The 25,023-nt window shown below is 54.2% G+C and overlaps 1 protein-coding gene across 2 annotated transcripts; it reads left to right on the top strand.

The window, feature by feature from the left end:
• Positions 1–2,164: 2,164 nt before the first annotated feature.
• TIE1 (tyrosine kinase with immunoglobulin like and EGF like domains 1) lies at positions 2,165–24,311 on the top strand. Of its 2 annotated transcripts, XM_003812850.5 has the most exons (23): positions 2,165–2,351; positions 6,063–6,377; positions 6,445–6,555; positions 8,051–8,206; positions 8,353–8,484; positions 8,643–8,783; positions 9,007–9,135; positions 10,189–10,334; positions 10,591–10,735; positions 12,873–13,031; positions 13,196–13,333; positions 13,507–13,803; positions 14,338–14,628; positions 14,981–15,171; positions 18,419–18,629; positions 18,784–18,894; positions 19,102–19,292; positions 20,453–20,566; positions 20,677–20,747; positions 22,473–22,513; positions 22,599–22,695; positions 22,819–22,918; positions 23,854–24,311. In XM_003812850.5, the coding sequence occupies exons 1-23, from the start codon at positions 2,294–2,296 to the stop codon at positions 23,923–23,925; spliced, it is 3,417 nt and encodes a 1,138-aa protein (XP_003812898.1). In that variant the 5' UTR covers positions 2,165–2,293; the 3' UTR covers positions 23,926–24,311. The 2 variants fall into 2 exon arrangements, with proteins under 2 accessions (XP_003812898.1, XP_008963599.1); XM_008965351.4 differs by lacking the exon at positions 9,007–9,135.
• The last annotated feature ends 712 nt before the right edge of the window (positions 24,312–25,023 follow it).

Genomic DNA, 25,023 nt, shown 5'->3' with positions numbered 1-25,023 from the left:
ACTCTATCATTATCAATTCAGTTTGTTTTGGGTTTGGAGGTTAACCCTCCAATGTGTAGAACTTCATATTTGCATTATTTTTGGCCTATAACTTTCCAGTGACTGAGACTTCAAGATGTGCATTATGGCTTAAGTCTTCTTATACATCTGCAACAGCAGATGTATACACAACCCACTCAAAATTTGTTTGTGCAGTAATATTTCATTTGGGACATATTGTTTGTAAACTGATGCTATTTAAATTACTTGCAGCATAATCTCAACACATGTAAAAATACTTTTACACTTGTAGGATATTGTTTTATAATACAAATTCTTGTGTACAAACTCCATTAACATTTTATTTTTGTACAGATCATTATTACCAGTTTTTGTTTCCCAGTTGAGAGTGGGGAGGGCAGATGGGCTCAGAGTCTTTGCATGTGCCAGCATCCTGCAGTCTCAAACTTTTCCATTCAAAGCAAATACCTGTGCCAATATCTGTGTCACTTCCAACAAGAATGAATGCTGCCTAAGTGCTCTCCACACATTTGCAAAATGACATCAGGCCCCCCAGGTCTTCCAAGAACCAAAGGAAAAGTTCCACAAAAGTGAATCCTGCCATACAAACAGTCCCAGCACTTTCCAGCTCCTTTTTCGTTCCAGATTCAAAGGTCTGGCACCAGGATGAGCTGAAGTCTAAGGCATCCACCACTCTCCCCCTGCTCCTACTCCCATCCCACCCAAAGCCTTGTCTAGAGAAAGCTCCTCCCAGCCTCAGGCCCAGGAATGGGAGTCTCTGTGGGTCACACATCAGTAGGGAGGTCTTTCCCGATCCTTTTCTATGCTACTCCAGGAGTCAAAGCGTCTCCTGGGACTTTTCAGGGCGCTTCAGAAGAGCCCTGGGCCTAAACCAGCTCAACCAAGCTGCAGGGACCCAGCCTCCTGAGAAAAGTGAATGTGAGCCCAGTGCATTCAGAGGAGAATGAAGCCTTCACCCAGAACACACTCTGGGAAGATGTCCCAGGCCCAGGGGGAGGGTTTGTACTTCCAGACCTAAGTCACCTAAACTGACACCAAGTCTCATCCATCCCAACCATTCCATTCCGGGTCAGAGGGGTCATCGATTTAACCAGCAAGGCTGCCCATCCGACGGTTGCTCTGTCTGCTCCCTGGAAGGGCCTCCTCGTGGGCGTTCTGTACTTGCAGGTCTTGTTCCGTTCTGGGAACTGCCAGTGGTGGCAAGAGGTAGAGCAACGGGTGCCAGGGCAGGGAGAGGTGAGTCTGGGAGGGAAGCAGAGGCAAGATCCATGGGGCTTTAGAGACTTTGCCAAAGCAGTGGGACTGCTCCCAGGTTGTTGTCAGCCGTCAAGAGTGAGTGCACCTCCCTGGGCAGACTTCTGCTGCCCCAGTGCCCAGGGATAGGCAGGGGTTTGCTGCAAAATGAATGACACCTGGCAGACAATAAGCTGAAGCTTTCATTAGCAGCTTAAGCTGAGGACTATCTATGCAACCGATACTCCCTGTGTGCTCCCCTGGGACTGCTTAATGTGAGCCCTTGTGGAGCGATTGGCACCAAGAAAGCAAGGACTAAGTCAGAAGTTCAAGTCCCAGCCTTGCCACAGCCTCAGGGTGCCCTCGAGCACAGCAAGCCTCAGTTTTCCCATCTGTACAATGAGAGAGGTACACAAGGTAGACTCGAAGGCTCTTTGTTGCCAGGGCCCTGTGTTCCTTTGAGTGTATGTGCTTCTCAGGCCCACAGAGGTCCTTTGTGTTTCGTATGTGAACTGCTCTCTGGGAAACCCATGTAACTGTCTGTGTCCTGGGGCACATACATGAGGACTCATGTGGGCCGTATTGTGTGTTTGTGCTGGGGGGAGGGGAGACCCCAGAACAATGTCCCCCACCCCACCCCCCTCCTCAATAGGCGGAAGCCACTGGCTTCCTCCCTTTCCTGCCTCCTGCCTCCTTTGTGCCAGCAAGACTGAGTACTGGAGGGAGACAGGGGATGGGAAAAATCAGTCCAGCTGTCCCCAGGTCTGCCCTTACCATAACCTTCCCCCCACCTCTAGTGACTCCTCCCAGGCCACACCCATCCCCAGCCTTGTGGGGGCCAGATTGGGGGGCCTAGAGGCTCAAAGGCAGAATGAGTCCTCCCACCCCCTACCCTGCCACCCCTCCCACCCAAGCCACCTCATTTCCTCTTCCTCCCCAGCACCGACCCACACTGACCAACACAGGCTGAGCAGTCAGGCCCACAGCATCTGACCCCAGGCCCAGCTCGTCCTGGCTGGCCTGGGTCGGCCTCTGGAGTATGGTCTGGCGGGTGCCCCCTTTCTTGCTCCCCATCCTCTTCTTGGCTTCTCATGTGGGTAAGTCTCCCCTGAGTCCCTCACCCCATTTCTAGGCCCTGAGGCCCTGATTTCTACCCAAGAAACCCTATTTTATCATAGAGACAGAAAGTAGGATGATGGTTGCCATGGGCTGCAGGGAGGAAGAAATGGGGAGTTTTGTTTAAAAGGTACAGAGTTTTTACAAGATTTTTACTTGGTTTTATAAGATTAAAAGAGTTATAAACATGGGGCCGGGTGCGGTGGTTCATACCTGTAATCCCAGCACTTTGGATGGCTGAGATGGATCAATTGAGGCCAGGAGTTCAAGACCAGACTGGTCAACATAGTGAGACCCCGTCTCCATTGTGTTTAAACTTTTGTCTTTTTCAAAAAAAAAAAAAAAAAGGATGGATGGTGGTGATGGTGGGACAACACTAGGAATGTATTTAATCACATTGGGTTATATGCTGCTTACAAATGGTTAAGATGGCAAAATTTGCCGGGTGTGGTGGCTCACGCCTGTAATCCCGGCACTTTGGGAGGCCGAGCGGGTGGATCACAGGGTCAGGAGATCGAGACCAGCCTGGCAAACATGGTGAAACCCCATCTCTACTAAAAATACAAAAATTAGCCGGGCGTGGTGGCAGGAGCCTGTAATCCCAGCTACTTGGGAGGCTGAGGCAAGAGAATCGCTTGAATCTGGGAGGCAGAGGTTGCAGTGAGCTGAGATCGCGCCACTGCACTCCAGCCTGGGCGACAGAGCAAGACTCATCTAAAAAAAAAAAAAGATGGTAAAATTTATTTTATATGCATTTCACCACAACAAAAAACTTTGGAAAACAAGCCCTATCATCACTGCCATCACTTTGATCCACTAGAAAGTGAGATCAAGGCCAGGAAAACACAGGCAAGTGCTAGAAATCACTGCAACCTGGGATCAGGGGAGGAGTGAGGAGTAGCCGCTGACTGTGTTGGATCTGAGGATCTGTGGAGGGCCATTTTCAGGGGGTGTTCATAGGATAATTGTGTTGGATTCACTCAATTGTTCACTAGACAAACATTTATTGAGCACCAACAATATTCCAGGAGTTGTGCTAAGTGCTGGGCCATTAGCTGAGAGGCTGGCAACACCTAGTCTGTACAATGAGATTAAATGAAGCCAGCCTCCTATGGTTGTTATGGGGTTTAAATGAGAAAATGATGCAGAGCAGTTGGCACAGTGCACTGTGCTTGGTAAGGATTTCTGAGTAGGTGGCAGCTGATTCCTTCAGTCTGCTGGTCAGCCGATTAGAACACAGAGGCTGCCTTTGAGTGGTTCATGGTCTAGTGCAGAACACAGGACAGGGGAAGAGGGCTAAACAGGGACAGACACAGGAGCTCTAGAGGAGCACTGAGGAGGAGTTCAGCTTACACTGCCTCAGGTAGGAGACAAAAAGGGAATCAAGGAAGATTTCACTAAGAGGGGTGGTCTTCATTCCAGGCAGCCAGAACATAAAAAATGCAAGTCTCAGAGGCATGGAGGTGCATGGGAGAGAAGGTGCCTGTTAGGAACACAACAGGAGGGATAGCGTGGGAGCATCACGGGGCTTAGGAGCACGAACATTATCCTGAGGGCAATAGGGAGCCATGGGAGGTCACAGGCAAGAAAGTCACAAGGTCAGGTTTGGTCTTAGATCACTGTGGAGGATGAGTTGCAGAAGGAGGGGCTGTGGCTGTTGGGATGGTCTAGGTGAGTAAGGATGAGGGCTGAACAAAGGCAGGCTGGAGGGGTGGGGATGAAGTCAAGAAGCGTTCAGGAAACAATGTGCAGAATTCTATGACTGATGGGGCAGGCAGCACAGTGCTCAGAGATGTGGACTTTAGAATCAGACAACCTGGCCCTGCCACTCACTAATTGTATGACCTTGGCCAAGTTACTTAACTTCTCTGAGCCTCCCTTTACTGGCTATAAAACAGGGATAATAACATCCACCTCACAGGATAGCTGGGATGGTAAAATGAAACGACATCAGTAAAGTGCCTGGTGCATAACTGGCAGCCAATAAACATTCATTATTATGACAATGGGAGTAGAGATGACTCCATAGTTTGTGTCTCAAGTGGCGGGTGCTGTCCAGTGAGTCAGGGAGCACTGGAGAGGAGCAGATTTGGGAAAAGCTGATGGAAATGCAGGTCCAAGCTGAAAGACCGTTCCCGAGGTGATGGTTAAAACCGGGGCAGTGGGCGAGCTTGCTCAAAGAAGCCAGTAGAGTAATTACCATGATCCTCCTCTGTAACTGGAAAGAATATCCACTTCACTGGTTGTGAGGATCCAGTGGAAAATGGGGGCTTGGTATGTGGTGGGCGGTCAGTAAATGCCAGCTTCGTTTGCTCATGGTAGCCTTTCAAACACTGATAAGCTAGGTGGCATTTAAACTAATGAACTGCTTGACAGTCAGCTAGCAGAGACAGAGAAGGAAGGGCTTGGCTGGTGGAGGGGTTCTGGGTCCTGGAGCTAAGGCAGGCTCGCAGGCTCTCCACCGTCCAGCCTGGACTCTGACTCCACCTGATCTCTCCTGCCTCAGCCTCACATTTTGTACTCCAGTCACACAAACCTGGAGAGCCCCCTCCACCTGCCACGATATTGCCACTGCAGGCCTCTGTCCAGGCTGTTCCCTCTGTCTAGGATGCCCTCTCCCTGCCCCTGACTTCTCTCCCTCCCCATTGTCCTCACGCCAATGTGCCCTGCTCCAACTGTACCTCCCAGGAAGCATCTCTTCATCTCCCTGAGCTCCCCCAGGCTGGATCAGGGGTCCCTTCTCTGTGCTCAAAAGCACAGCGCCCTACATTTGGCAGCTGTGTTCATGCCTGTTCCTCCAACTAGGGCGTGAGCTCTTTGGAAGGCAAACAAAGACCAAGACCCACCTCGTGTCTGTGTCTGTCTGGGCTCCAGACAGGGCCTTGCCCTGGGGCTGCCCTCCCTGGCTCTGGGCCCAGCCCCAAGCTTAGCTCCATTTCTTTTTGTTTTTCTTTTTCTGGAGAATGGGGTCTTGCTATGTTGCCCTGGCTGATCTCAAACTCCTGTGCTCAAAGGATCCTCCCACCTCTGCCTCCTTAAGTGCTGGGATTCCAGGCGTAAGCCACCGCACCCAGCCCTGGCTCCATTTCTGTGCCACAACCTTCTGGCTGCAAAACTCAGCCTCTCCCACCTCAAATCCCAGCCCACCAGACATTTCTAGATCTCCATAGTGACAGAGAGGGGGACCCATGGGACACTTCTGTTCTGGCTGGCTCTCCTGGCCTGCACTCTCATGGTGGAGGCAGGGAGAAGTGGCTCACAGCAACCTTTGCAGGGCAGTTTTAGAGACGAGTGGGGAAACAGAACTGATAGAAATAAAGTGAGGAAACGGAGACAGGGAGCATAGATCATTCTTTCCGAAAGCTGGGGCGAAAGGGAAGCCATCTGGCAGGAGAAGGGAGGGGGCACGGCCAGAGAAGGATTCGTGGTTTTGTTTTTGTTCTTTTAGAATGAAGAGACTTGAGGGAAAGAGGCCAGTGCGCATGGAAGGGGAAAGGAGGGGGATGGGAATGCCTGATAAAGTGAGGCCTGTGGGGTCTGAAGAACCGGGCAGGGGAAGGAAGAGGGGTGAAGGTTGGAGACCCTCTTCTGAGTGGACGGTGGATCAGTAAGACCAGAGGGCTGGGGCTGGGGGCTCTGGGGCACTAGGGTTGGCTGGGACTACAATAGAGTCACTGGTGTCCTGGCCCCAGGCGCGGCGGTGGACCTGACGCTGCTGGCCAACCTGCGGCTCACGGACCCCCAGCGCTTCTTCCTGACTTGCGTGTCTGGGGAGGCCGGGGCGGGGAGGGGCTCGGACGCCTGGGGCCCGCCCCTGCTGCTGGAGAAGGACGACCGTATCGTGCGCACCCCGCCCGGGCCACCCCTGCGCCTGGCGCGCAACGGTTCGCACCAGGTCACGCTTCGCGGCTTCTCCAAGCCCTCGGACCTCGTGGGCGTCTTCTCCTGCGTGGGCGGTGCTGGGGCGCGGCGCACGCGCGTCATCTACGTGCACAACAGCCCTGGAGGTGAGTCTGGCAGGCGGGGGGATGGCGCGGGGAAAACCAGGCCGCTGACCCACCTTCCACCCCGCAGCCCACCTGCTTCCAGACAAGGTCACACACACTGTGAACAAAGGTGACACCGCTGTACTTTCTGCACGTGTGCACAAGGAGAAGCAGACAGACGTGATCTGGAAGAGCAACGGTAAGAGGGGCATTTGAACTGGTGGGGAGGGTAGACCCATCGTTCTGAGGCCCCAACACTTTCATCACCCATGGAACCCTCAGCTTTGGCCCCTGACACACCCGACCTCCAGGGCCTCTCCTCTGTAGTGGACCAGGTCCCATGGGATGTGCCTGCACCCATCTTATCTGTAGTTCTGAGCTGCCCTCCTACTGTACACAGAGGGCCAGGAGCCTGTGGTCAGCTGCCCCTTCCCTCTTAGCCCCAAATGAGCATGATGTTAAAGCCTCATCTCTCCCCTGGGAGTTAGCAGGTGCTGTCACATAGCCCACCTGGCAGACCGCATCAGTCCCCCTGAGGAAGAAGAGAACTGGTAACATCATGCCCAACACAGGCAGGGCAGAGTCTAGCCTCTCCCAAAGATCTGTCCAGCCCAGATCCTTGATGCCCAAGACAGCCTCATGCTGAGGCCTGGGTAGACCCGTGGGATCTCAGTCCCAGGCCTGTCCTCCACCCTGACCCTTTGGCCACCCCATAGAAGGAAGCTGTTTTCCTATGTGGCCCCAAGATTCCTGCCTCAGTCCTCAGATTCACAACCCCTTGGCTGACTCTTGCATACCTGGGCTCCTGAGGGAGGAAGACCCTTCCCTTTGGCCAAGGGGGCTGCCTCCTGAGCTCTGGACCCCGTGAATTGACAGGAAATGTGAAGAGGCACAGGCAGACCTGGGTCTCTAGGCTCTCTGTTCAGCCCTGAGCAAAGAGGCAAGAAGCGGGTGGGGCAGCGACTGGGGCACCCTTCTAAGAGGGAGGGGCTCAGGGGAGAGACCCTAGAGTAGATGGCACTTGAATTGTGCTCAGAGGAGAAGTGGGAAGACAAAGAAGGCAGAAAAGGAAGGAAGGGCCTTCCAGGAGGAGGGACTGAGAAGAGCAGTAGGGTCTGAAACACAAGGGTGTTTCTAGAAGAGAAACAATCCATTCAGGAATTCAGGAATGTTAGGAGTCAAGAAGGGTGTGAAGACGAATGGGGCTGGATGGCTTGGCCACGGCCAAGTTGGTGAAAATGATGTCTAAGGAGCTGGATTTTTGTCCTGAGGTCACTGGAGAACCAGGAGAGTTTCAGCAGAGGAGTTAGAGAGGAGTCTGTTGTAAAAAATCACCCTGGCTGCTGGGTGGAGGAGGGACAAGAAAGGGTGACGCTGGAGGCAGAGGAGCCTTGTGAGGCCCCTGGAGGCTAGGACCAGGGCAGTGGCAGTGGGTGTGGGGAGAAGCAGACTGGGTTAGGGGATGAGGAGGAGATGGACTGAGCAGGACTTGGTGATTTACTGGGTGGTTGATGGAGCATGAAGAAGAGGGCACTTCTGAGCTTTCTGGCGTGGGCGTAGGCTCTCGTGGTGCCGGCCCAAGGTCTCATCACTGTGCATGGGGCTCATTGATGTGAGCTGAGCAGAGGTGGACAGAGAGAGGTGACACAGCCCTCATGTAGTGCTGAGGCCCCTGACCCATTCATTTTCCCCAGGATCCTACTTCTACACCCTGGACTGGCATGAAGCCCAGGATGGGCGGTTCCTGCTGCAGCTCCCAAATGTGCAGCCACCATCGAGTGGCATCTACAGTGCCACTTACCTGGAAGCCAGCCCCCTGGGCAGCGCCTTCTTTCGGCTCATCGTGCGGGGTCAGAGGCAGAGGGCAGAGGTTGTGGGTAGGGTGGGAGGCTGGGAGCCCTATGGGTACTTCCTGTGGGTCCCCTGGAGCCCCTGGATCTCCAGTCCTCAGTGGTCAGGTGGGTGAGGGTCAGCTGCTGAAGACACCTTCCTCCAGGTTGTGGGGCTGGGCGCTGGGGGCCAGGCTGTACCAAGGAGTGCCCAGGTTGCCTACATGGAGGTGTCTGCCACGACCATGACGGCGAATGTGTATGCCCCCCTGGCTTCACTGGCACCCGCTGTGAACAGGGTAAGGAGGAGGGGAGCTAGGACCCAGGCAGGAGAGGATCCCTGACTGGGAGAAGACCCTAGAACCATGTGGGTGGAGCTTGGAGGGTGAGGGCGACAGGCAGGTCCTGGGCCCAGGGGCCCACAGAGGCCCATACACCCCACACACTCTCTTTCTAGCCTGCAGAGAGGGCCGTTTTGGGCAGAGCTGCCAGGAGCAGTGCCCAGGCATATCAGGCTGCCGGGGCCTCACCTTCTGCCTCCCAGACCCCTATGGCTGCTCTTGTGGATCTGGCTGGAGAGGAAGCCAGTGCCAAGAAGGTATGCCTAACCTACCCTCATGGTCCCTGACCAAGACAGCTGGCCAAGAGCTTGACCCGGACCCTCCACTCTGCCTCTGACTTATGCAGCAAGCCCTCCTGCTCACTTGACCAGTCCTTCTACCCTCAGCCTGTTGTATAACCTGTGCCCCATCTGCGCCCTCATCTGTGCCCTCATTGCCCCCTGTCCCATGCCCCTCTAATCATACCTCCTCTATTCCCAGCTTGTGCCCCTGGTCATTTTGGGGCTGATTGCCGACTCCAGTGCCAGTGTCAGAATGGTGGCACTTGTGACCGGTTCAGTGGTTGTGTCTGCCCCTCTGGGTGGCATGGAGTGCACTGTGAGAAGTCAGGTATAAGCACTGTGACCTCTGAGAGCCCCCCAAGATAAGTCGGCCTTTACCAAACACATCTCCCTGGTGGAAGAGACTAGTCCCTCCTTTCCCTACGAGGGTCCAAGTTCTGCCCTCAGGGAGCTTAGAGTCTGATGGACAGGGAGCTCTGGCAGGGAGTCAGTCTGGTAGGGAGTCAGTCCAGCAGGGAGCCAGTCCAGCAAGGAGCTAACTGCCAGCCAGCCATAGCGGAAAGGGCAGCAGCCCAGAGAATGTGGGAGCCCAGAGGATGCCCCTGGGCAGACTGAGCAGGTCAGAGAAGGGTCTGGAAGCAGGTGTGATCTGAGATTAGATATGAAGGACAAAAGAGAGATAACTGAGGAAAGAACAAGAGCAAAGACCCAGGGATTGGGGACTCAGGTTTGGGTGCCAGGACAGTGGAGTAGGGGACCCAGGGATTGGGGACTCAGGTTTTGGTGCCAGGACAGTGGGGTAGGGGACCCAGGGATTGGGGACTCAGGTTTGGGTACCAGGACAGTGGAGTGGGGGATTGGGGACTCAGGTTTGGGTACCAGGACAGTGGAGTGGGGGACTGGGGAAATGGTCAGAAGAGGTCAAATCGTGGGGCCTTTGAATGAAGGCCAAAGAGTTTGCACTTCATATGATGGGGCAAGAGGGAATTGTTAAAAAGGAACAAGGTAGTCAGATCTGTGTTGGAGAAAGGACCCCTAGCTGCTGGCCGGGGAGCGGGAGCAGGAGACCCTCGAGGACTCTCTACCTAGGGACCAGAAATGATGAGGCCTGAGCTAGTGTGCTGGCTGGGAGGATGGTGAGGGGCCTGCTGGCAGGTATTAGACGGTATCGGGAAGTGGGGAGGTGGTTAGGAAGTAGACTTTGCAGCTGATGGGATGTGGGGCTGGGACGCTGGAGGAGTCATGCGGGCCTTTGCTGGTTTTCAGGCTGGAGGGACTGGGTAGATACCTCCAATGAGAAACAGAACACGGATGAGGGGCGCTTTGGTGGTCACGTGTTTGCCCCTGTGGGAGCTCCAGGATGAGTGTCCTTTCTCCCCAGACCGGATCCCCCAGATCCTCAACATGGCCTCAGAACTGGAGTTCAACTTAGAGACGATGCCCCGGATCAACTGTGCAGCTGCAGGGAACCCCTTCCCCGTGCGGGGCAGCATAGAGCTACGCAAGCCAGACGGCACTGTGCTCCTGGTCAGCCCCCAATCACCCCAACCCACCAGCCCCGCAGGCCGCCTGCTTCACAGCTGATCCCTAAGACCCCCTAGTCCCTCAGAACTTTCTGCAGGGCCCACCTATTGGCCTGACCATTGCTCACATGAGGTCAGGCTGATTGGTGAGGGGACTGCCACTGGGCCTCTGTCCTGCCATCAGTCCAGACGGACATCTGGGTGCCTGCCACAGAGGTGCTCATTCCCTGTGACCTGTCCCCTTCCCCCATCTCTTTTAGTCCACCAAGGCCATTGTGGAGCCAGAGAAGACCACAGCTGAGTTCGAGGTGCCCCGCTTGGTTCTTGCGGACAGTGGGTTCTGGGAGTGCCGTGTGTCCACATCTGGCGGCCAAGACAGCCGGCGCTTCAAGGTCAATGTGAAAGGTCAGTGATGTCCTAGGTCCACAGGGAATGGACGGTGAGCAGAGTAGGCTCTAGATGATGCTGCTCAGGCTGGAGATACTAGCAGGAAGGCCAAGGACATCTAAGGTCATAGCCTAGCACCAGACAAAAAGAGGGGTTGTGGTCAACCAGAGGTCCGGGCTGGGCAGTGTCAAGGCTGGAGTACAGCTTAGACCCATCTGGAAAGGACATCCTGTGCCCCAGAAACTGGGGACACTCTCCAGCCCCGCCCTTCCTCCTGCCCAGCCATGCTGTCCCCCACCAACCATCACACACAGACAAGTATACCTTTAACTCTGCTCTGGGATGCTGCCTCCCATCTCTGAGTCACCCCACAGACACTCAGTGCTAGCCCAGGGGAGCATATGGGGCTATGGAGCTCAGAGGGTGACCAGCTTGGCTTCCTAGAAGTGGTGCATGCCTAGAAATCTTCCAGGTAAATAAGGAGGGACCTCCCAGTGCCCAAGATTACTCAGACCAGAGCACCCCCACCTGCTCTAAGGCCTCCTTCGCCTTCTCCAGCTTCTCCAGCACCCTAAGTCTTAACCATTCACACCCCTGCCACCCCCTGACCCTCTGTCCCTCTGCTCCTGCCACCCCATGTAAGCCCCCTCTCTCACCTTCTGCTTTCTCGTTGCCACACTCTGCCTCCCAGGTCCTCGCCATCTCCCCATCCCGTGACTATGCATGCCTCTCTGCCATCAAGCCTCACCTTCCGCCTTTCTCTTCTCACTGTGCCCAGGCTTAGGAGCCCGACAACCTGGGCTTGCATCCTCTCTCCACAAATTCTTTGCCCCATCACCTTAAGCAAACTACTTAACCTCTCTTACTTTGTTTCTCTCTTTGTGAAATGGGGATAGTTAGCACTTGATGGGGTTGTTACGAAGATTAAATTAGATGATGTATTTAAGCATTTAGCACAGTGCCCGATACAGGGTGTGTGCTCAATGTATGTCGATAATTATTGTTATTATTTAAAATGTCACCTAGTCCCTAGATTTTGATAGTTCTCTGGCAGCTCTCACATATGATCTGCAGCCAGGACCCCTCTTCTGACTCCAGATCATTTGGTGGGGACTCCATGAAGTGGGGCATCTTCTCTGGAAGTCTGGTTTTGAAGTTGGTGTGGAAAGTAGCTGCTGTATGATTCAGAGGCCCATTTTATATCCAGCCACTTCCTGGACATCTAATACCCTGCGTGAGCCAAAGGCACCAAGGGCTTCTCCGCACCCAAAATGGACCTTCATCTCCCCGCAAATCAGCACTGCCCTCCTGACATGCTCATTGCTGCCTGACACTCCCTCAGCTTAGAGCGCGGCATCCTTTTCCTCCCTCGCTCCCTCCCTCTTTCCTTCCTTCCTTTCCTCTCAAAAAGCCAATCTGGTAAACATTTGTAAGAGTCAAGGGAACCTGTTAAAAGCACTAATGCAATAATCTGGAGAGAAAAAGTTGAGGCCAGAATAGGAGCGGCGATCATGGGGTGAGGAAGTGGGGCAGGAACAAGAAGGCTGTTTTGGAGTAGAATGGATAGATCTGAGGCGGCCTGCGCAGACAGACCTAGTTCAACACATGGCTGTATCTCCTCCTAGTTGTGTGTCCTTAGGCAAGTTATTCGGTGTCTCTGAGTCTCAGTGTTTTCATAATGCAGGGTAATGTGCCCTGACAGAAAGGTGGCTGTGAGAATTAGAGGTCATGCTATGAAGCATGTGGCGGGGAGCAGGTGCTTCAGTGCCAGTGCCATTTTTTTTTTTTAATAAGAGAGTGGTGAATGAGGTCAGGGGCAGAGAGCAGGATGATGCCCAGGTAGTCTCCCCGACCTGGGTTTCGGCCCCTTCTGCCTACCCCCACACTGCATGGGAAGAGTGCACCCCCAAACCATGTCTGGCCATGTCACTTCCTCATCTACCATCTTTTGGGACACCCTCATGCCTTTATTGCTTAATCCTTGTGCCCCAAGCTACCCAGGGGCCTGAACTCTGTCCTCCCTGGGCCCTGGCCACTATGGTCATCTGTTGAACTTGGTGTCCCTCAAGCCCAGAGGGTCCCCAGCTCGAAACAAAGATGCAGAAGTGGACTGGATAGGCTGTGTGCCCATGCCTTACCCTGAGTCTCCTGGCAGTGCCCCCCGTGCCCCTGGCTGCACCTCGGCTCCTGACCAAGCAGAGCCGCCAGCTTGTGGTCTCCCCGCTGGTCTCGTTCTCTGGGGATGGACCCATCTCCACTGTCCGCCTGCACTACCGGCCCCAGGACAGTACCATGGACTGGTCGACCATTGTGGGTGAGTAGGGAGAGAGCTGGGGCAGGACAGAGGTGTTGGGTAATAGTGAAGGGATACAGTGAGCAGGAGAGGGAGGGCAAATGGTGCAAGGGGGCTGAAGGGAGCATGGCAGCTTCTAGAAGAGGTGGGGGCTGAATAATGTGTGCTTCACACCCCACGCCCAGTGGACCCCAGTGAGAACGTGACGTTAATGAACCTGAGGCCAAAGACAGGATACAGTGTTCGTGTGCAGCTGAGCCGGCCAGGGGAAGGAGGAGAGGGGGCCTGGGGGCCTCCCACCCTCATGACCACAGACTGTCCTGGTGAGAGGCCAAGAGTCATCCCTTCCTGTCCCCCCAAGGGTTACTTTCCTGTCGACCCCAGGGACCCCTGCCTTTCCCACTGGAGGTTGTTCTTCCTTGTTCACTGGGGATCATTGTCCTGTCCAGCCCCAAGTACCTACTGGACAGTTCTGACCCCTGACCTCTGGCCCCAGAGCCTTTGTTGCAGCCGTGGTTGGAGGGCTGGCATGTGGAAGGCCCTGACCGGCTGCGAGTGAGCTGGTCCTTGCCCTTGGTGCCCGGGCCACTGGTGGGCGACGGTTTCCTGCTGCGCCTGTGGGACGGGGCACGGGGGCAGGAGCGGCGGGAGAACATCTCATCCCCCCAGGCCCGCACCGCCCTCCTGACGGGACTCACGCCTGGCACCCACTACCAGCTGGATGTGCAGCTCTACCACTGCACCCTCCTGGGCCCGGCCTCGCCCCCTGCACACGTGCTTCTGCCCCCCAGTGGTATGTGCAAGGCACAAGGATAGCTGGGGGTTGGGGGAGGACGTGGGACACAGGGACACTTGAGACCTAGGAGACACGGGAGGCTGTAGGAGATTAATGGACATGGAGAGGACACAGGACACACATAGGGTATTAGGCAGACGTGACCCCAGCGGGGACATGGGACTTGGGGAAGATCCAGGGTACCAGGAGGACACAGATCACCAGGAGCATGTGGGGAGAGCATGGGGAGGTCAGGGTTCATGGCGAGAACCAGGGTCATGGGAGGGCATGAGACTTGGGGAACACAGGGCATGGGTGGATGTGGAGAGGACTTGGGATACAAGAAGTACAAGGAGAAGCAGAAGCTTGAGGGTGAAAGTGGCCCGGGGGAATGGAGAGGAATTCAGTCTGGTGGGGAGGAGGAAGTTGGCAGGGTGGCTCCTGTGCTTGGACCCACAGAGGAGGGAGCACAGCTAGAGCAGATGTGTCCAGCCCCACAGCTACATAGCCCGGTCCTATCTGAGCCTTGCCTTCCCCCCACCATCTCCCCAGGGCCTCCAGCCCCCCGACACCTCCACGCCCAGGCCCTCTCAGACTCCGAGATCCAGCTGACATGGCAGCACCCGGAGGCTCTGCCTGGGCCGATATCCAAGTACGTTGTGGAGGTGCAGGTGGCTGGGGGTGCAGGAGACCCACTGTGGATAGACGTGGACAGGCCTGAGGAGACAAGCACCATCATCCGTGGCCTCAACGCCAGCACGCGCTACCTCTTCCGCATGCGGGCCAGCATTCAGGGGCTCGGGGACTGGAGCAACACAGTAGAAGAGTCCACCCTGGGCAACGGTGAGAGGGCAGGGCCCACAGGACCCCCCGGGCTCTGAGCGGGGAGAGCTCAGCACGCTCTCCTTCCACATCACCCCCTACTGTGGAGCTAGGGCATCCCAGGCCCCTCCTGACAAAGAGTCAGCCCCGGTCCTGGGGACTCAGCCTTCCCTTCTCATGATCCACTGTCCCAGGGCTGGGAAAATCATGTCGCCCCTCTGACACCCCTCATCCCTTCCTTCATGTGGCCCAAGTGATTTCCTGACAGTCCTGGCACTGGGATCTTTCACCTCTCCCTCTGTGTAACCCCATGGTGGCCTCTGGGTTCCCTGACCCAGGTGTCCCCACAATCTGCCCCTCTCACTGTGTCCAGGGCTGCAGGCTGAGGGCCCAGTCCAAGAGAGCCGGGCAGCTGAAGAGGGCCTGGATCAGCAGCTGATCCTGGCGGTGGTGGGCTCCGTGTCTGCCACCTGCCTCACCATCCTGGCCGCCCTTTTAACCCTGGTGTGCATCCGCAGAAGCTGCCTGCATCGGAGACGCACCTTCACCTACCAGTCAGGCTCGGTCAGTGACCCGCCCCGCCCCTGGGTGCATGCTCGCAGCCCGTGTTTATGTTTCTACCTGTGTACACACAAGACCTTGTATACCTTGTGTGTGTGTGTGTGTGTGTTTATGTTGCAGGTATAAGATTACACTCAACAATGTTCAAGGGTACAAAATATAATTTTCTTTATTTCTCTAAAACTGAATTCAGCTCATGAGCCCATTTATATTAGTGGTGAAATATTTAATATTCCCATTTCAAAAGAATTCCGTGATGACCATATTTCACAATGGACATTCCAGTTTTGGGCTCCGTCAATTGGAGATTTTCCTCTCCCCTCTTTTATTTCTCCCTAGCGGTTATCTAGGCCTAGATAGCAAGGTGATCAAATGGAAGGGCACTTGGGGTTCATGCTGGCCTTTGTCCTTGCAGGCCTTCCTGGGCTCGGGAGCCAGCCTCTGTCTGCACACATCTTTGGCTGATGTCCTTAGCCCTGCTGTGGCCACCTGCCAGTAGGCCAGTCATGCTGTGAGCTCCTCATCCTAACCTTCATTCTTGCAAATCCCAGGGCCTCCTTTTGGAGACTTAAGAAAGGGGCTGGGCACAGTGACTTGCACCTGTAATCCTAGCATTTTGGGAGGCTGAGGCGGGTGGATCGCCTGAGGTCAGGAGTTTGAGACCAGCCTGGCCAACATGGTGAAACCTTGTCTCTACTAAAAATACAAAAATTAGCCAGGCGTGGTGGTGCATGCCTGTAATCCCAGCTACTCGGGAGGCTGAGGCAGGAGAATCGCTTAAACCCGGGAGGTGGAGGTTGCAGTGAGCCGAGATGTTGCCACTGCACTCCAGCCTGGGCAATAGAGCAAGACCCTGTCTCAAAAAATTAAAAAAGAAAAAGAAACAGAACTAAAGAACTGTAGGGGCTTCCTTATACCTTATGGAAGGAGGCATATTCTGTGGCCCTCAGACCGCTGCCACAACCCCTTCCCACTTAGACAACTGTTTCTACCACTCCAGAATTGTGCTGGCCTGCAACCTCACCCATTGCTCCTTGAAAGAGGAAGCACAAACCTCCACTCCTCCTGGCTTCCCTGTAATCCTGCCTGAGTTGTCTGTCCTCCTGTAGCCCACACCCTTCTGTCCCTCAGGCCCCTGCTTAGAGGTGGGGTGTGGGAGGGCACCCACTGTCACTTTATCCTGTCACATTCTAGCCGCCCATCCGCAGATCCTGTCTCCTCTGAGGGCTTCTTCATTGTCGTCACTTAGGATCTGAACTCTGTCCTTGGCCTTCCAGGCCTGGACTCTTGATATTTAAAGCTAAGTTTTGGCATTTCAAATAAAAAATAAAAAAAGAAAGAAAACCCTCTTCTCTCTCAAGGGCTGATCCTTGTGATAGAAAGCCTAGTGTCTCTGCTATGCCTTTAAAAAATCCATTCAGAGGCCGGGCGTGGTGGCTCATGCCTGTAATCCCAGCACTTTGGGAGGCTGAGGCGGATGGATCATGAGGTCAGGAGTTCAAGACCAGCCTGCCCAGTTGGTGAAACCCCATCTCCACTAAAGCTACAAAAATTAGCCAGGCACAGTGGCAGGAGCCTGTAATCCCAGCTACTAGGGAGGCTGAGGCAGGAGAACTGCTTGAACCCGGATGGCAGAGGTTGCAGTGAGCCAATATCACGCCACTGCACTCCAGCCTGGATGACAGAGTGAGTGAGACTCCATCTCAAAAAAAAAAAAAAATCCATTCAGAGATTCAATTGGCTTCTTTGTTCCAAGCTGTGTTGGCTCTTCCTCTGAGGTCAGTGCACACAGAAAGCCCTCACTGCTGTGGTGGGGGAGGGTAATGGGTACAGATGTCAAGGGCAGGAGGTGGGAAAGCAGTCTTTAACATACATGGTGTCATACTCTATATCAAGATATATCCCCCCAGCCTGGGCAACATGGCAAAACCCCATCTCTACAATAAAAGAAAATATGAAAATTAGATGGGCGTGGAGGTGTGCACCTGTGGTCCCAACTACTCGGGAGGCTGAGGTGGGAGGATTGCTTGTGCCCAAAAGCTTGAGGTAACAATGAGCTGAGATCGTGCCATTGCCCTTCCGCCTGGGCAACAGAGCGAGACCTTGTCTCAAAACAAACAAAAAGATATATCCCTGGTACATGTGCCTGCATATGGATAGGAAATGTGTGTGCACAAATGTGTGTGCTCCATGTATGAGTGCACACGTGCATCCCCTGTGAGTGCCGCATGTTTAAATGTGTGTGTCCCAGATGCACGTGTCCCTATGCCTGTGCACCTTCAGGCCTGCATGTGTGTATGGACCTATACATGATGCACCTACATATGGTGCTGCCCAAGAACATCACGTGCATTTGCTATGTGCCGTCAGCACCAGTGCTTCTTGCAAATCCCTGGGCCCCAGGTCCTCAGCCCTTGCCCGTCAAGCTGGACTTCAGCGCACTTAGGAAGCCCCACCAGAAGGTCTGTCTTAACCCTGCTTCCAGTTCTCATATTGGCAGCTTCTTTGGTCCTGTTCACTTATTTCCTTTTCCCACCATCAGCCCCACCCAGATGGCCTCCTCCTACTGAGTTAGGGAATTGGACATTCCTCTTTGTTATAGTCTTGCTATTTTCAGGTCCTGGCCTGACTTTAGAGCTATGGAGAAAAGCCAAGTGTGTGGACAGGGTAATCTCTGCTTCTGCTACTGTGGAGAAAACCCCTCCACTGGCTCCCAGCAGCTCAGGGCTGAGCATGTAGTAGGTGCTCAATAAATGTCCCCTGGCCTACTCCCTAAGGCTGGAATCTTCTCCAGAGCTTCCCTGGTGACCCCCAACAACAACAACAACAAAAAGCCTGGTTGTGGGATTAGCCCAGTCATAGGAAGCTCATTCCGATCCTTTTCTGTTTTAAATGTTAGAAATATCCTCCTTCCATTGACTCACATTGTGGCTTCTAGCAACTTTACCCACAAGCCCTGGTTCTGCCTTCCAGAGTCCCGTACACTAGATCCCCTGGCTGCAGCCTCTGCATTTCTCTCCTTGGACATCTGTCCACCCAGCAGCCTACCTGTGGCTCTGTTACCTATGATTCTGTCTCAGTTATGTCCTCTGTCTGCCTGTCTGTCCCTGGCTGACCACCAGGGTGCCCTCCATCTGGGTCTCTGCCCACTTGTCTGACACTGAAACCTCCTCGTGTGCCTGTCTGTGCCTCCTTCTGCCCCCTTTGACTCTTGCGTGGACCGTCTACCCTCTTGTCTCATCCTGTGAAGGGCGAGGAGACCATCCTGCAGTTCAGCTCAGGGACCTTGACACTTACCCGGCGGCCAAAACTGCAGCCCGAGCCCCTGAGCTACCCAGTGCTGGAGTGGGAGGACATCACCTTTGAGGACCTCATCGGGGAGGGGAACTTCGGCCAGGTCATCCGGGCCATGATCAAGAAGGACGGGCTGAAGATGAACGCAGCCATCAAAATGCTGAAAGGTCCACTGGGGCGACCCCTGGCCCAGCCCTGATGCTCTCCTTTGTCCCACAAATCCCAGGCCCCACCTGGCTTCCTCCAGCAATTGACCCCAGCCCTTGCCAGCCCTTTCTCCAGAGTTATTTCTGGCAAAATAATATTGGATTCTTTACACAGAGTATGCCTCTGAAAATGACCATCGTGACTTTGCGGGAGAACTGGAAGTTCTGTGCAAATTGGGGCATCACCCCAACATCATCAACCTCCTGGGGGCCTGTAAGAACCGAGGTGAGCCCCCAGCTCATCACCTACTCCTTCTTCCAAACCCCCATCCTCAGCCATCACCTCCACCACATGAGTAGCTTGCCAGGGGCTGCTGGTGACCTGTGCATCACCCTTGATCCTCCTTCATCCCTGTCTGTTACCATCGGGTGCCTGCTCCCACCCTAGGTTGCCTGTGTCTAAATCACCACTGTCTGTCTCTTTGCCTCTCAGGTTACTTGTATATTGCTATTGAATATGCCCCCTACGGGAACCTGCTAGATTTTCTGCGGAAAAGCCGGGTCCTAGAGACTGACCCAGCTTTTGCTCGAGAGCATGGGACAGCCTCTACCCTCAGCTCCCGGCAGCTGCTGCGTTTCGCCAGTGATGCGGCCAATGGCATGCAGTACCTGAGTGAGAAGCAGGTGTGTGTGAGTGGGGGCGGGTGGAGGCCAGAGGGGGAAGCCACTGGGCTGGTGTCAGGGGAAGAAGTCAGCCGGCCCTGATTGTATGTGGGGATTGAGGTTCCTGGCCCAAGTGTGTGGGTGGGTGCAAGCACAGCGAGGAGGCAGGGCCAAGGGGCAGGTCTGGAGGAGGTGGGGACTTCCAGTATGGAGGGTACAGGTGTTGAGTGAGCAGGTCTAGATGCTAGCCTGGAACTCAGGAGAGAGGCCCAGGCTGGAGACAGCATCTGTGTGTGAGCTGTCACCCCACAGATGGTGCCTAATGGCAATGGGCCTGGTGCAATCTGCCGGAGAGGGGGAAGGGCAGAGATCCAAGCCCAAGTCAACTCAGGCCTGAATGAAAGGACAGGGGGATGACAGTCCAGGGGAGTGTGACACTGAGGGAAGGCATTTTATCTTTTTTTTTTTGAGACTGAGTCTCACTTTTTTGCCCAGGCTGGAGTGCAGTGGTGCGATTTCAGCTCACTACAACCTCTGCCTCCTGGGTTCAAGCAATTCTCCTGCCTCAGCCTCCTGAGTAGCTGGGATTACAGGCATGTACCACCACGCCCAGCTAATTTTTGTATTTTTAGTAGAGACGAGGTTTCACCATGCTGGCCAGGCTGGTCTCGAACTCCTGTCCTCGAGTGATCCACCCGCCTCAGCCTCCCAAAGTGCTGGGATTACAGGCATGAGCCACTGCACCTGGCCAGCATTTTAAAGATAGTAAAGTTTTGAGTATGTTTGAAAGCAGAGGGGCAGGGGAAGGGGCCTGTGCAGAGGGAGGGGCTGGTGGAGAGAGGTCTCTGGGGAAGCTGGAGGGCTAAGGGAGAGAAACTGGAACCCAGGGGATGGGAAGAGGGAGGGGGAGAAGCATGGAAAGAGGAGAAGGTGCAGTATGGCCACCACTGTCTCAGGAAAAGGGATCCAGCCTGAACTTGGCCAGGGCCCAGGAACGAGCAGGTGAGAGCCAACACTGATCTTTCTCAGATATGAGTCAGCTGACGAGATTGCAGCCAGGAGGGTAGGAATATGGGGTATTGAAGGTAACAAGGGTACCCACGAAGACTGACTCCTTACTGTCCTGACTGTCCTGGGGTCCCTCATCCCCAGTCTCTCCTGACTTCTGACCCTGCCTACAGTTCATCCACAGGGACCTGGCTGCCCGGAATGTGCTGGTCGGAGAGAACCTGGCCTCCAAGATTGCAGACTTCGGCCTTTCTCGGGGAGAGGAGGTTTATGTGAAGAAGACGATGGTGAGTCTCATTCAACCCTCACCCTTAGGGCTTGTGCCTGGCCCTGCCCCACAGGAGCCTCAAACAGGCCCTTCCTCCACACTCAGCCCCTCAAACCCATTCTCTCCTAGGGGCGTCTCCCTGTGCGCTGGATGGCCATTGAGTCCCTGAACTACAGTGTCTATACCACCAAGAGTGATGTGTGAGTGTGAGATGAGAGGGCACAGGAGGGCTTGGCCCCCAAGAATCACCCAGGCCTGACCTAGACATATCTCAGAAATGTCATAGGTGGTCTAAGGCATGACCTGGGCTGTGTTCCAGGTGTGACACAGGTGTGTCTTGGGTATAAAGTACCCAGCCAAGGTGGGGCTTGCTGGAAGGAGTCTTGGAAGGTATTTCAGGAATAGGACTGGGGTAAAGGTAGTTTCGGATTATGTTTGTGTAAGTGACGGGGGATGCCTTGGAGAGGTTTGGGAATGCTGGCGGATGCTTCCTGAGGTAGATGGAGAGGCCACTCAGGAATTGCTCTCATCTTCCTCCCTGAAGGGCAAGATCATGCCCACCTGAGTATCTTACCAGAGCATGACCCCCAAGACTCCCTCTCTGTGCCCCCTCCCCTGCAGACAGCCCTCTTGGCACACTCCTCCTGTCTCTCCAGGGATGTCCATCTTGATCTGAACCTACCCCTTGCCCCAAGCCCTTTGGCCTTGCCTGCATGGCTCACTGCTTACCACACTGATCGCTCCTCTGACCACTACATGCCTACTTCCTGCTTCTACCCCAACACTCCCTTGATTCCCTCCACCCCTTTGAACTCTCTCCCCTGGTCTCAGGGCTGAAGCACACTACACAGAGGCTGTTAAAGTGTGAGATGCAGTCAAGAGTAAGAGCTTTGGAGCCTGAGTTGGAACGCTTGCTCTGCCGCTAACTAGCTGTATGGCCTTGGGCAATCTAGCTAACCTCTCAGTGCCTCAGTGTCTTCATCTGTAAAATGGCAAGACTAATAGAACCTGTATCATAGGGTTGGTGTGAGGGTTAAATGAATTAACATGTCTGTTAAATGACCAGTGCCTGGACCACCGTAAGTGCTCAATAAAAATTTTAGCTCGGCTGGCTGTGGTGGCCCACATGTGTAATCCCAGCACTTTGGGAGGCCAGGCAGGCAAATCACTGGAGACCAGGAGTTTGAGACCAGCCTGGGCAAGATGGCAAGACCCTGTCTCTACTAAAAATACAAAACATGGCCAGGCGTGGTGGCTCACGCCTGTAATCCCAGCACTTTGGGAGGCCGAGGCGGGCAGATCACAAGGTCAGGAGATCGAGACCATCCTGGCTAACACAGTGAAACCTCATCTCTACTAAAAATACAAAAAGAAATTAGCCGGGCATGGTGGCGGGCATCTGTAGTCCCAGCTACTTGGGAGGCTGAGGCAGGAGAATGGCATGAACCCAGGAGGCAGAGCTTGCAGTAAGCCGAGATCTCGCCACTGCACTCCAGCCTGGGCGACAGAGCGAGACTCTGTCTCAAAAAATAAATAAATAAATAAATAAATAAATAAAAATACAAAACATTAGCTGAGCATGGTGGCACACACCAGCTACAAGGGAGACTGAGGTGGGAGGACCACCTGATCCTGGGAGGTTGAGGCTGCAGTAAGCCACTGCACTCCAGCCTGGGTGACAGAGTGAGACCCTGTCTCAAAAAAAAAAAAAAAAAAAAAAAGAGCTCTAATTGTGCTGAGCCCAGGGATGGGGGCAGTATGAAGGAGCTTCATTGGCGCAGAGACAACAGCTGGCCAAGGCCAGATACTTACAGAGTAGACACATACAGGGGGGCTGGGAGGCACTGCACATCTTGGGCAGGTAGAAGCTAAACTGCTAGGGGCCAGGGCCTAGAAGGTAACTAAGTGCATCCTTCTTATTTCAGCTGGTCCTTTGGAGTCCTTCTTTGGGAGATAGTGAGCCTTGGTGAGTTCCTGATCCCCGTCCCCAGAGTGCCCCACCTTACCCCACGTGGAGCCCTGGACCGAGAGCACTTTGTCCCCTCCTGCAGGAGGTACACCCTACTGTGGCATGACCTGTGCCGAGCTCTATGAAAAGCTGCCCCAGGGCTACCGCATGGAGCAGCCTCGAAACTGTGACGATGAAGTGTGAGTCACCCCATCCTTGAGCTCCATGATCCTATCTCTGTGATGAGTGACCTCAGCTTTGATCCCTGTGACCCCATCACCCCAGCTGGCCTGACTCCTCATCTCAGCAATGCCCCCTCGCAGGTACGAGCTGATGCGTCAGTGCTGGCGGGACCGTCCCTATGAGCGACCCCCCTTTGCCCAGATTGCGCTACAGCTAGGCCGCATGCTGGAAGCCAGGAAGGTGAGGAGACTGGGGCTGAGGTGGCGGGCTGGGCTCACAGAGTGCTCCAGAGTGCCCTCTCAGAGGTGCCATGACCCCTGTCCCAACCACACTGCCTGCCCAACCTCCCTCAGTGGGGGCTGTCACCACGGCTAGGCTGGGCCCCAGGATGCAGCCTGCCTTTCCAGCCCTCACTGGTTTAGACACCAGGCCCTTCCAAAACTCTTCCAAGGCCACTGCTTAGCCCCAACAGCAAATCCCTCCCTTAAGCCCCAAGTCCCAGACTGCTTGCCTGTCCTCTGCTGAGGCCATCAGCCCATCCTCATCTGGGACACCTCTCCCCACCTGCCAGAGCCAGAGCAGAGTGCATGAATGGTCACTAACCAGATGGATGGATGGGTGAATGAGTGATACAGTAACCGTATGAATGAATGAATGGAATTAGTGGATAGATGATACAATAATCATATGAACATGTAATTCAATAACTCAATCTACTAACCATGTGAATAAGTGAATTATCAAATAAATATAATGAAAAATATATCAAAATTAGTAAATATGAAGAGTTCTTCAAGTAAATTAATGATTAAATAACCATCTTAAGAATGAAGGAATGATCAAATAACCATATAAATGGATGAGTCGTCTAAAATGGCTTTTGAACAGATAAGTTACTGAATGAATGAATGCATAAGCCAAGAATTCATTGAAAGAGTGCATGTAAAAACCCTCCTCTAACAATGGCATTGAGAGCCTCTCACCTGAGGCCCCAACTGTGGCCTGATGCCTTCACTGCCCTGGGCTGGTAAAGGCCACTCTTGGCCATGGGGCCATCTTAGGTCTCCAGAACAAATCAGTGTCAGTTCAAATGCCCCCACCACATGGAAGTCCAGGAGCTTGAGGCCAGATGCACCCCCATTCCTGGCCCCCACTAAAGCTTGCTCTGCCCCCAGGCCTATGTGAACATGTCGCTGTTTGAGAACTTCACTTACGCGGGCATTGATGCCACAGCTGAGGAGGCCTGAGCTGCCATCCAGCCAGAACGTGGCTCTGCTGGCCGGAGCAAACTCTGCTGTCTAACCTGTGACCAGTCTGACCCTTACAGCCTCTGACTTAAGCTGCCTCAAGGAATTTTTTTAACTTAAGGGAGAAAAAAAGGGATCTGGGGATGGGGTAGGCTTAGGGGAACTGGGTTCCCATGCTTTGTAGGTGTCTCATAGCTATCCTGGGCATCCTTCTTTCTAGTTCAGCTGCCCCACAGGTGTGTTTCCCATCCCACTGCTCCCCCAACACAAACCCCCACTCCAGCTCCTTCGCTTAAGCCAACACTCACACCACTAACATGCCCTGTTCAGCTACTCCCACTCCCGGCCTGTCATTCAGAAAAAAATAAATGTTCTAATAAGCTCCATTCAATGTCTACCTTTTACTGCTGGTCAATCTTGGGGTGAGGGGCGTAGTTAAACCCAAGAGACAGAAACTGGCCAGGCGTGGTGGCTCACTCCTGTAATCCCAGCACTTTGGGAGGCCGAGGCGGGTGGATCACGAGGTCAGGAGCTTGAGACCATCCTGGCGAACATGGTGAAACCCCGTCTCTACTAAAAATGCAAAAAATTAGCTGGAAGTGGTGGTGGGCACCTGTAGTCCCAGCTACTCGGGAGGCTGAGGCAGGAGAATGGCCTGAACCTGGGAGGCGGAGCTTGCAGTGAGCCAAGATCGCACCACTGCACTCCAGCCTGGGCGACAGAGCGAGACTCCGTCTCAAAAAAAAAGAGACAGAAACTGGGCTTTCTAGGAAAAGAAACACTGTCTGAGGCCTCAGCCCTCTGTTGAGGTTGCCTGTCCAGGATAGGAGGTGCTCTGGAAGACCCATTTTACACAAACACCACCAGCCCCTACCTCTGTCCTGATTAGAAGGCCAGTTTTCCCCTGTTCCCTTCCCTGCTCTCCAGCTTCCATCACTAACGTGTCTCCCTGTGTATCTCTAGGTAGCAGCCAGCCTAGGATTCTTTGTTCTGTCCAAATAGTCCATGCCAGGATCATCTATAGCCAGCCTCAACTCTGCCTGGCATCTCAGCGCCAGACGGATCCTGGCCTGTCTAGTTTCCTTAGGTGCCTTCTTC

The sequence above is a fragment of the Pan paniscus genome, chromosome 1 (genome assembly GCF_029289425.2).
Source record: "Pan paniscus chromosome 1, NHGRI_mPanPan1-v2.0_pri, whole genome shotgun sequence".
Lineage (NCBI taxonomy): Eukaryota > Metazoa > Chordata > Mammalia > Primates > Hominidae > Pan > Pan paniscus.
This window is presented reverse-complemented; position numbering and strand designations above follow the sequence as displayed.

Coding starts and splice junctions, on each gene's coding strand:
- TIE1 (XM_003812850.5), top strand. CDS start 2,294: ATGGTCTGGCGGGTGCCCCCTTTCTTGCTCCCCATCCTCTTCTTGGCT. Junction 2,352..6,062: donor CTTCTTGGCTTCTCATGTGG/GTAAGTCTCCCC, acceptor TCCTGGCCCCAG/GCGCGGCGGTGGACCTGACG. Junction 14,629..14,980: donor AGAGTCCACCCTGGGCAACG/GTGAGAGGGCAG, acceptor CACTGTGTCCAG/GGCTGCAGGCTGAGGGCCCA.